The sequence below is a fragment of the Pongo pygmaeus genome, chromosome 9 (assembly GCF_028885625.2).
Source record: "Pongo pygmaeus isolate AG05252 chromosome 9, NHGRI_mPonPyg2-v2.0_pri, whole genome shotgun sequence".
Lineage (NCBI taxonomy): Eukaryota > Metazoa > Chordata > Mammalia > Primates > Hominidae > Pongo > Pongo pygmaeus.
The window spans coordinates 15,284,102-15,295,642 of NC_072382.2; the positions used below are offsets into that span (position 1 = coordinate 15,284,102).

The following is an 11,541-nucleotide window of genomic DNA, read 5'->3' on the forward strand; positions in this document are numbered from 1 at the left end:
TTAAGAATATTTTAGTATGTTGAGACCAGTTGACAGCAAGAAACTGAAACCATGGGAAGCAAAATTGAATGAGGAAAGACTACTGTGTATTAGATACTCAATTGCTACCCAAAACAGATGATGATGGGTAAGCCTATTCACAAAATGCAATTGCCTCACACTTTATAATGTTCTGTGAATCAGGACTTAAGCTTTCTTTTAAAAATATAAATAACTATTAAGAATTGTAAAACTTTATTTAAGAATACCTTTATTACAAGTTTAAAATCTGGGAAAGGAAGGCTTTTCTCCCTACCCCAACAGTTCATACATATGGACAACAGAGCAGGTTTTTCATTTAAAAATATCACATTTGAAATGATAAAAGACAATATCCAGTGACTAGTCCAACTTCTAAAAGGCAATGAAATCCTCAAGCAGCCAGAGTACCAGGTGAAGTAGGGTGGCCTCATCATCCAGAATGTATAGCTTTGTGCTTACACTTAGGAAGGGATACAATTAGGTAGCTCAACAAGGGAACACTGTTCCTGTAAGGACGGAAAAGAAACAGTTACATTGTTGTACTGATTGGAAACTACTATCTAACTATCCACTGAGGCTCAACAAAGTGGGAACATGGGAAAAAGGCATCAATTTTAAACCCCAGGAAGCATTATAATATTCTAATGATTCAAGTATCACAAATACGATATATACACATGTATACACACATACATATTATGTGTATATGTAGCTATTAGTTAACAAATGCTTAGTAAATGATCATAAATTTTACATGAGGACACCATCTCAAGTTTAGAATTATGAGGGTCAGTTGATACGTGGAATAAGGGCCTGTCCCTCTAGCATACTAAAGTCCAAAGATTATAGCCTATTTGAATATTCTTATGGCTCATTTGAGTTTTCTCTTGCTGACATTTAGTTCTTTTAGAACAAAAAGCTGGAATTAGAGTTAACATAGATATCAATTACTATCTTTATGGGAATCCATGATCCCATTCCATACTTATATTATATGCACCAAAGATGGTTTTTCTCTAGCTCAAGTAAATTAATACAAAAGAACTATTGAGGTTACAATTGCAAATCTGTTTTATGTAAGGAAATAATGAGAAATGCCAAGATAAAATATATGCCTAATAAACATAAAAAATGCAGTATTCCAATGATCCTGAACTAAAATCATACGGGCAATAGTACACAAAATGTGGCGTATGTCACCACCTTACTAAACCCTGGCCTTTTTTATATAAATGTACTGTAAACATTTATGGTACTAATTCAAAATACTCTTACACATAGGACACTCTTGGATGGATTTCCAAGTCTTCAAGTTCATGTGATAGTGAGCGGTGCTGTCCCACTGACCTTCTGCATTCACGATGGCTATCATTCTCTCTACCTCTCATCACTAAGATTATTGGAAATCTTCTGAAAAAGAGAAAAAAAATAGATTTAAGCTTTGTATATATTATGCTTTTGGAGGTGGAGAAAAAGTTGAAATGTGGAGAAAAACTAAATTAAACAGATCTCTTCCAGCTGTGAGAGAATGCCAAATCAGCTAGCTGAGACAAATATGAAAATATGTTGTTTCACAGAATATGAGAAAAAATTCACAGATGGTTGCATACAACTTTTCATTATCCCAAAATGTACTATTGTGACCTGAAGCTAATTTCATAGGAATGTCAAATACCAAGAACTCTTAATAAGTGGCTGAAGCAGCTCTTATCTCTAATCATCTCAACAGACATCTACAGAGAATGATTAGAGGCATGCAGTTCTGAGTTCTTAGCCTATGACAGAGGGATAAGTGGGGTCACTAAAATTCTCCCTCCCTTAATGAAGCCAAATAAAGGTGTTTCTATCAGCTTCTCCAACAGAGTTTCCTACAGCAAGAGCCTGACATTTTACTCCCAACTATCTGCCTATGCAGTAGAATGACACATGAGAGACATGAAGGTGTAGAAAAGGGGACAGAAAGGGCATATTCTCCCACCACGAACTGTAGTATGACTAAGTAATTTCCCCCACAGGTACCAACATTTTAGCTGTATTTCCAGGATTTCACTCAAGAATACCTGTGAACTGGAGAGGTGACCTCAAGAAGTCAAGATACTGGAATAAAAAACAACCAAGACAGAAAATCAGCAGGTTGCGTGGAGGCCTACAGTGGCAGTTGTATGGACGAAGAAGTAAGCCTTGTTTTCAATTGGTCCATCAGGAAATATGCAGTTGTGATGACCACCCCCTTTCTAAGAACTCCAAAAAACTCACACATCCATAATTTGAGATACACTTCTGGGTGAAGGTATGATTATCTAGCCAGCATTGCTGGAAATGGACCACAATTGCACCATGTAACCATGAGATAATTGTGACCCAACCTCTTTCATCCTGTCATATCAGCAAAACATGAAGATAAAAGCAGCAAAGGGAAATGTACTACTCAGATTATATTAAACCCTCTTCTTCTCCAAATCCTTTGTGTGCTCCGTAAAACTCTAGGAGCCTTAAATGAAACCTAAATTTGATATAACATTGGAGACAGGGACCTCATTTGATTTTCACTTATGAGAAGGACCAAAGATGTTGTTAATGAATAAGAAAAGCAGATATCACAAAGTATAGTTGAAGTCAGTGGTTGTAAGATAAATATAGCCATTAAATTCTGTGTCTCCAGAGGTCAGACTGTCCAAAATAGGTTGGAATGAACATTCTAGGGGCAGAGAGAACACACATGCAATTGGGCCTTGTGAACAGCTCACCCAGGGATTTGACCACAAGCAGAATTGCCTCCACCTTCATCAACAGGCTCTTCTGCTTTATTCTCTCATTGCAGAAAAGTTTCTCCGATAAGGAGAGAATTTTGGTCATTAGCAAATCTTGATTTTATTTATATATATAGCAGAAACTGACAAGTCAGAGACTGACTCAATTCTAGTTTTAAAATTGAGAAAATGCTGATTTTGAATCTCTTGGCTCCTCCCCACATCTGCAGAAAGGTGGTATGGTTTGCACAAAAACTTAAGAGCTCCTATAATAGCCATGGATGAGGCAGTATGGGTAGGTGCAGACAAGGAACACTGCAAAAAAGGAAAGATTACTAACAAAAACTTTCTGACATAATCTCTTTAGTGACTGTAGAATTCAATTCTCATATAGCAACTGAGCCTCATCTACTCATGCGGAAACTACATTGAGAGAATCAATTTATTTAGACCTGCTCACATGACCAAACAGAACACCATAGATCAGATTTGATCCAACGTCCAACCTTAGCATAATGTTCATCAGTTTAACTGATCAGAACACCTAGAAGCCAAAGATAATGTTAGATAGCCTTAATCTCAGTAGTGCACTGCACTTACCTTTGCACATAGCATGATACTGGGATGTGTAAATTGAAGTCAAAATTCGTTGGTTCATATACGATTAAACTTTCAATGAGAATACCTACTCCATGTTCCTAAAGGTGTAAAGGATATAAATTATCTTAATTATGTCTCTTTCAAATGCTTTCAAATTCCATTTTAAAAATATAGATTAAAAACAAAATAATAATTTTTACTTTTATTTTTACTTTATGAAATAAAGTAGGTATGAGTGCACGGTCTACAATAGAAGAGCAGAGCTAAGTGATAAAAAGCCCTGGTTTTAGAAGACATTAATAGCCCCTGCCATAGTAGCAGGGATATTGTATTTGGCAGTTGAGTCTGCATAGACAACTTTTGATCACCACATTTATTTAACAGTCAAGGTCTGGGCCAGGCGCGTTGGCTCACACCTGTAATCCTAGCGCTGTGGAAGGTGGAGGTGGGCAGATCACTAGGTCAAGAGATCGAGACCATCCTGACCAACAAGGTGAAACCCCATCTCTACTAAAAATACAAAAATTAGTTAGGTGTGGTGACGCATGCCTGTAATCCCAGCTACTCGGAAGGCTGAGGCAGGAGAATTGCTTGAACACGGGAGGTGGAGGTCGCAGTGAGCCAAGATTGTGCCACTGCACTCCAGCCTGGCGACAGAGCAAGACTCCATCTCAAAAAGAAAAAAAAAAAAAAAGAGTCAGAGTCTCATTTAGGCAGACCTAAATTATTCAGTGTGAATTTTGACTAGATATTTGACAACTTTAGAAAAGCAGTTGAGTCAGCCTCATGCTAAATTGAGTACTTGCCAAATACCAGACTTTTTTTTTTTGATACTAGAGATACAGCAGCAAACAAATGATAAAGTCATGCACTTGGATCCAAAAATAGAATCAGTTCACCTAAATAATCTTTACTAGAAACAGATGTGATTCCAAAAATGAAAAACTAGGCTATAATTACAAAACACAGCAACAATTTAACATAAAGCAAAAAAAAAAAAAAAAAAAGTTTTCTGGTGACTGGAAAGATTGATTTCTCTCTTATTAATACAGGAACTATATAAACTGATATACCCCATTTTCATCAAAATTTTAGGTCAACAACAAGAGTTGGGTATTTGTGGTACTGTTTCAAAACGAAATGTTTCTCTCAAACTAGATTTAACACAGAATATTTTAAAAAACAACAACAAAAAAAAAACCACTATCATAGGCAAAACAGATATGTTGCCAAACAAAATAATTTTTGAAGTAGGAACGCATAGTTTTTAGGATCCCAAATTCCATTTGTCTTTCCTACAGATAGAAGCAATATCCAAAAATGTTGAAGAGACTAGTCAATATTACATGAACTATTAAATTAACTGACAATTAAAATGTGAATACTGCAGTTTTAGTCATTGGTTTGTGGATCCAAAACAGTCAAAAGATATATTATTGGTTGAAATAATAACTGCTCTTACGCTCACTCTGATGCCGCAAAAAGTTAGAAGATACAGGAACCCAAAGAAATCCACCTCGACCATGTTTACAGGACAGCCAATTCCTAGAGAGAGTTCGTTTTGCAAAGGTTGCAGGTCATTTAACAGCGGCGTTCGTCTAAGTTTGACCTGGAGCCAGGATTCAGAACAGGTTATAGACACTGTTGAAAGAAAATTTAAAAAGGGAAAACATCAAATAGTACGTCTGCCCCCAAACAAAGAGCTCAGGAAACTTCCAACCTCTTGAGCTGAATTCCCAACTGTAGAGTGAAAATGTTTTGTTCCTATTTGTATATTTTTCCAATGGGAAATCTTGGGTCAATTAATCTCTATGTGTCTCAGTTTTTTTCATCAGAATGTGGAAAAACCATAGAAGTACTTCTTTAGAATTTTTTTTAAATTATACTTTAAGTTTTAGGGTACATGTACACAACGTGCAGGTTAGTTACATATATATACATGTGCCATGTTGGTGTGCTGCACCTATTAACTCGTCATTTACATTAGGTATATCTCCTAATGCTATCCGTCTCCCCTCCCCCAACCCCACAACAGGCCCTGGTGTGTGATGTTCCCCTTCCTGTGTCCATGTGTTCTCATTGTTCAATTCCCACCTATGAGTGAGAACATGCGGTGTTTGGATTTTTGTCTTTGCGATAGTTGAGAATTTCTAAGCTAAATAAGTCAAATATCCCAACATGCACACTTTGTTTTTAGGGATTGTTCAAATTTTACTAACGGGTCTCATGAATACATTTTTGAAATATATCTAGGTGTAAGTGATATCTATCTGAAATGGAGAAACAAGAGAAAGCTTTATATTTGGTTGCACACAATGGAAAAATATATCATGTGCTTCCACTTAAAATTTTATTTTGCATCAAAATATCTGAGCCAATAAATATTAATTGGTATGTGAAACTAAGGATTCAGAAACAAAATAATATTGCAGTTATTCTGACGATAATTTTGATTGCCAACTATGTTACATTTTGGTTTGAGGTCTTACTTCATTTTCAGTACATTTCTATGGTCAATTTTATTATTATCCCATATTTACACATGGATAAATTTAAGGTCACATAGCTATTAAGTGGCAGATCAGGATTAAAATCTATGCAAAATCTATTCAGAGCCTCAACTCTGAAAAGAATCATATACAATTGAATACAGCTGACTACTCTCTGTCCAAACTTCATACCCCATGGCCAGAAATGTAGACCTAGGCAACCTCCTCTCTTAGGCACTGGGCAGTCTCTCCTGATTTTGCCAGTCACTATAAGTATTTCACATTCAGCAAAGTAACAAGCTAGTCTCCAGCAGAGAAAGAACCTGGAAATATTTTGCATGTAAGAAAAAATAAAAAGCAACAGCACCTTGAGATCAGCTTAGAGGAAAAATTCCAGAGGAAGTACAGGGGTAAAGATAAAACTGTGTCTGGCTGTAACTTTGCGATCATTAGTTATTAGCATTTGATCACCAGGTTATAAAAAAACTCCCAAAGTCAACAATATGTTAAAAAAAAAAAAAAGCCCTGTTGATTGAAATTGCCACCTCCAAAAATTCCCTCTTTTTCTTACAATCTTGGAGACCATGAATCAACTTGAAAAGCAGGAGGAGCTCTCCCAACACACAAGAGATCTTCATTGCTTCAGATTCCAGCCCAAGGTATCACAGGAAACAGAAAACCTAGGGAAGTGGACCTCCACAGGTGTTTATAAACCTCTTGTCTCTTCAGCTGTGGGTGATGGTTTATCATTCTGGAAAGCACTGAGAACCCCTTAGCATAGTTTTGGCTTTTTGTCCTCACAGCTGAAGTTATTAAGTTGGTGCAAAAGTAATTGCAGTTTTTGCCACTGAAAGGTAAATCAGAAACTCAGGAAAGAACACGTGGAAAGTGGTTCTAGGCTGCATCCCCTACCACGATGTCTTTTTTCTCAAGCATGGAGATGTGTCTGAAATTGTGTCTGACCTAATATTTGATATGTGTCTATTGAATTGTTAAAGTAGGGCTTTGCAAGATGATTTGAGAAATTCAAGTGGTGATACAGACGAATTATTTATGAATTGATTAACAATATTGCAATATTGCATATTATATTCACTCTGAGTTCTTGTGAAAAAAGAAAAAAAAAAAAGCTATTGCTCTACCTCCCAACCAATGATTCAGATCCAGTAAACCTGGGACAAGATGCGCTCACTAATCGGTGCTTGTAATCAGCTTCAAGAGGTTTTGATTCAGGTAAACAAATCCACACACCTGTGGTCTAAGCTTTGACAAAACAATGCTTTCTGGTTTAATTTTGCTTTCCCTACAAGCATTTTATTATGAATGTGCACATATCTAGAGATCTAAAGAAATATTCTCTAAGGGCATTTTTGGACTATTAAATCTAGTAATGAAAAATTGTGAGAAAAAGGGATAATAGATAAGAATAACAGCATCACTTGGTTCTACATTTTGGCAGAAATCAACCTCCAAAAAACTTCCTCTCAAAAAGTAAAAGTAAAAGCCTAATAAATTATTTTTAGAAATTGTGTAGCATATCACACAGATTGCCTTAGCTTCTAAGTACAAAATAATTGTTTTTAGCTATATGAATCTCCAGGATTATGAACTGATGTAACAAAGAGCAAGCAAAAAGTAACATCTGTGAACATCAGAAATCTCAAAGTCCTTTCTACTAAATGTTTTTATTATATTGCATGTTCTTTAAAATTAGTAGGATTTTATGTTAAGGTATCTATCACTTAAATTATATTTGAGAATGAGAACCTTACAGTAGATTAAACTTATGAAGAATATTTCAGTGGTTTTTATTTGAAAATACCTGTTTTCTTATTTAAGAGGTGAATGAATATATTGTTATTTTAAATAGCTAACTACATAGAAGTACATAAAATAATACTGAAATTTCTAATTCCAATAGCTTACATGCTTTCCTCTGTTGAAATAACCACTAATTTTATAAGTGTTAAATTCACATAAAATTAACAATTTTGAAGTATATAATTCAGTGGCACTTGGTACATACACATGTGTGAAACCATCACCCCTATAGTTCCAAAATGTTTTCATCATCGCCCCAAAGGAAAACTTATACTTCTTAAGCAACTCTCCACTCCTCCTTTCTCCCAGCCCCTGGCAAGCACCAAGCTACTTTCTATCTCTTTGGATTTACCTATTCTGGACACTTTGTAAAAATTGAATCATACTCTTAACTTTAAAAATCACGCTATTTATTTATTTGTTTACAAATAAAAGAGGCTTTATTTCTTATAAAGGGTTACAGACTGCAAGATGGCCATCCTAACAGGCTGGGATGCATAGCCTCCAGCAGAGCCTGAAAGGCAGGCACATTGCAGGGAGGGAGGAGTGAGATGGGAATTTATGCTGAATGGGTTGGCCAAGCATATGTATTAAACAGGTTATAGGAGGAGCTATGAATATTCACTAAGGTGGTTCTAACACATAAGTGCTGAATAAACATGCATGTTATATATGACTCATGTTCACTTTGGGGTGGAGACTTAACATTTAAATCTATTACAATTAGGCCCTGTACATCTAAAGGTCTTTCCAGGACACTAAGTTATACAAGTGTGCAACCTCTGTAAACTGGCCAGAACCAGTTCTTGCTCAGTCGTCTTTTATCAGGAGAAAGTTTCTGAAATGAGTCCCTTGTCCAATCAAAGCTGTAGTTACAGCTTGTGGCACAGGAGGGTCAGTTAGCATCTGGCAGTGGACAAGCTGTCATTGTTTTAACACGGCTTATCTCAAGGCCAGTGCTTGTTTAACTGCTGGAAAAGAAAAAGAAAAACCTTGTGGCAGTTAGAACAAAATTTATTCTTTAAGTGTAGGGGTGTGTGACTTAACCACTATTTGGCATGGCCTTGGGTCCTGTTTATAAGTTGGTATGTTATTGCCACAAAGAGTTTGTTGTGTCAGCCTTATGATCTTTTTTTTTCTTTTTTTTTGAGACGGAGTCTCACTATGTTGCCCAGGCTGGAGTGCAGTGGTGCGATCTCGGCTCACTGCAACCTCCACCTCCCTGTTCAAGCAATTCCCCTGCTTCAGCCTCACGAGTAGCTGGGATTATAGGCACACACCACCACGCCCGGCTAATTTTTTTTTTGTATTTTTAGTAGAGATGGGGTTTAACATGTTGGCCAGACAGGTCTCAAACTCCTGACCTCAGCCAATCTGCCCGCCTCAGCCTCCCAAAATGCTGGGATTTATAGGCATGAGCCACCGCGCCCAGCCTGATCTCTTTTTTAACATTAATACTAGTCAGATGTTGTGTCTAAACCACAGAAGGAAAGTGGTGTAACAAGGCATATCCAACCCCCCACCCTGTGATGGCTGGGAACATAGTTCTTAAGGTTTCTCTGGGGTCCTCTTGGCCAAGATGGGGGTTCATTCAATCAATTGAAGGCCTAGAATTTTATTTTTAGTTCACATGGTACCATGAATCAGTACTTCATTTCTTTTTATGGCTGTATAGTATTCTGTCGTATGGGTATAGCACATTTTCTTTAGTCATTCATTCATTGATGAACTTTTGGGTTGTTTCCATCTTTGAGAACAGTACTACTCTGAAAGCTCTTGTTCAACATTTGTTTGAATTCCTGTTTTCAATTATTTGGGGTATTTGACTCAGCTTCAATCGCCTCCTATTCACCCACCGCCTTGCTGAGGGAGAGATTCCTATCCTAGGGCTATGGTGATAGCCAAACACACAACACCTGACACTGAGCAGATGCGCTCCAAAGCAATTCATTGGTGTGTACATTCACAGCCTTGCAGAGGAGAGCACCACATAGCACATAGGTCCACACGAGGACCACACTTAGGAGCAGAGGGAACAACCAGGGGCTCTGGGACATAAGCGTTGTAACATCAAGAGGGTGAGGTGACCCCTAGATCCCACAGGAGCGTATGATTGGCTTGTTTGAATAATTCTGCAGGCTGCCAGGGAACTGAAACCCACTGTTCAGAGATAAGCAGGAACTGTATCTGGTCTCCTTGATAAGCAGAGCTGTTTAGTGAGGACCTTATCTTCAGGAGCGGAGGAGGGAGATAAATATGCAGTTACGCCTTTACAGCCCTTCCAGTTTCACCAGATGCCGAGACAGCGCATGATACCAGGCCTTACTATTAGTCCTTACATGACAACCTAGGAGTGAAACTGTCAAACTCCCCCACAGTGGCTGTATTATTTTACATTTCATTTGTTTTGTTTTCTGTATTTTTTTTATTTTTTTGAGACGGAGTCTCACGCTGTCGTCCAGGCTGGAGTGCAGTGGCCTGATCTCGACTCACCGCAACCTCTACCTCCTGAGTTCAAGTGACTCTACTGCCTCAGCCTCCCAAATAGCTGGGACTACAGGCAAGGGCCACCATGCCTGGCTAATTTTTGTATTTTTTGTAGAGATGCGGTTTCACCATGTTGGCCAGGCTGGTCTCGAACTTCTGATCTCAAGTGATCCGCCCACCTCAGCCTCCCAGAGTGTTGGGATTACAGGCATGAGCCACTGCACCCGGCCTTTTGTGTATTTTTAACTTTTAAGTTCAGGGGTACAAGTGCAGGTTTGTTACATAGGTAAACTTGTGTCATGGGAGTTTGTTGTTCTGATTATTTCATCACCCAAGCATTAAGCCTAGTACCCACTGGTTATTTTTCCTGATCCTTTCCCTCCTCCCACCCTCCACCCTCCAAAAGGCCCCAGTGTGTGTTGTTTCCCTGTATGTGTTCATGTGTTTTCATCATTTAGCTCCCACTTATAAGTGATAACATGTGGCATTTGGTTTTTTGTTTCTGCATTCATTTGCTAAGGATAATGGCCTCCAGCTCCATCCATGTCCATGCAAAGGACATGATCTTGTTCCTTTTCATGACTGCATAGTATTTCATGGTGTATATGTACCACATTTTCTTTATCCAATCTATCATTGATGGACATTTAGATTGAATCCATGTCTTTGCTATTGTGAATAGTGCTGCAATGAGCATACACATGCATGTCTTCATAATAGAATATATATTATTCTATATTCCTTTGGGTATATACTTAGTAATGGGATGGCTGGATCAAATGGTTTCTCTGTCTTTAGGTCTTTGAGGAATCTCCACACCGTCTTCCACAATGGCTGAACTAATTTACACTCCCACCAACAGTGTATAAGCATTCCTTTCTCTCTACAACCTCACCAGCATTTGTATTTTTTGACTCTTTAATAGTAGCTATTCTGACTAGTGTTAGATGGTATCTCATTGTGGTTTTAATCTGCATTTCTCTAATGATCAGTGATGTTGATTTTTTTTCATATGATTGTTGGCCACATGTATGTCTTCTTTTTTTGTTTGTTTGTTTGTTTGTTTGTTTGTTTTTGAGACGAAGTCTTGCTCTGTCACCCAGGCTGGAGTGCAGTGGTGCTATCTCGGCTCACTGCAACTTCTGCCTCCCAGGTTCAAGCGATTCTCCTGCCTCAGCCTCCCAAGTAGCTGGGACTATAGGCACATGCCACCACGCCTGGCTAATTTTTGTATTTTTAGTAGAGATGGGGTTTTGCTATGTTGGCCAGGCTGGTCTCAAACTCCTGACCTCAGGTGATTCACCTGCTTCAGCCTCCCAAAGTGCTGGGCGCATGCCCTTTGCCCCCTTTTTATGGGGTTGGTTTTTTCTTGT

General features: G+C 38.1%; 1 protein-coding gene across 1 annotated transcript; it reads right to left on the reverse strand.

Annotated features, from left to right (window-relative positions):
* Window positions 1-233: 233 nt before the first annotated feature.
* Window positions 234-6,498, reverse strand: OOSP4A (oocyte secreted protein family member 4A). Its single transcript, XM_054440042.1, has 5 exons — window positions 6,432-6,498; window positions 4,834-5,012; window positions 3,372-3,469; window positions 1,297-1,431; window positions 234-527 (listed from the first exon to the last, which is right to left on the reverse strand). The coding sequence occupies exons 1-5, from the start codon at window positions 6,496-6,498 to the stop codon at window positions 452-454; spliced, it is 555 nt and encodes a 184-aa protein (XP_054296017.1). The 3' UTR covers window positions 234-451.
* Window positions 6,499-11,541: the final 5,043 nt, after the last annotated feature.

Coding starts and splice junctions, on each gene's coding strand:
- OOSP4A (XM_054440042.1), bottom strand. CDS start 6,498: ATGAAGATCTCTTGTGTGTTGGGAGAGCTCCTCCTGCTTTTCAAGTTG. Junction 5,013..6,431: donor GATTCATGGTCTCCAAGATT/GTAAGAAAAAGA, acceptor TTCTTTCAACAG/TGTCTATAACCTGTTCTGAA. Junction 1,432..3,371: donor GTATCATGCTATGTGCAAAG/GTAAGTGCAGTG, acceptor TCTCTTTTTCAG/AAGATTTCCAATAATCTTAG.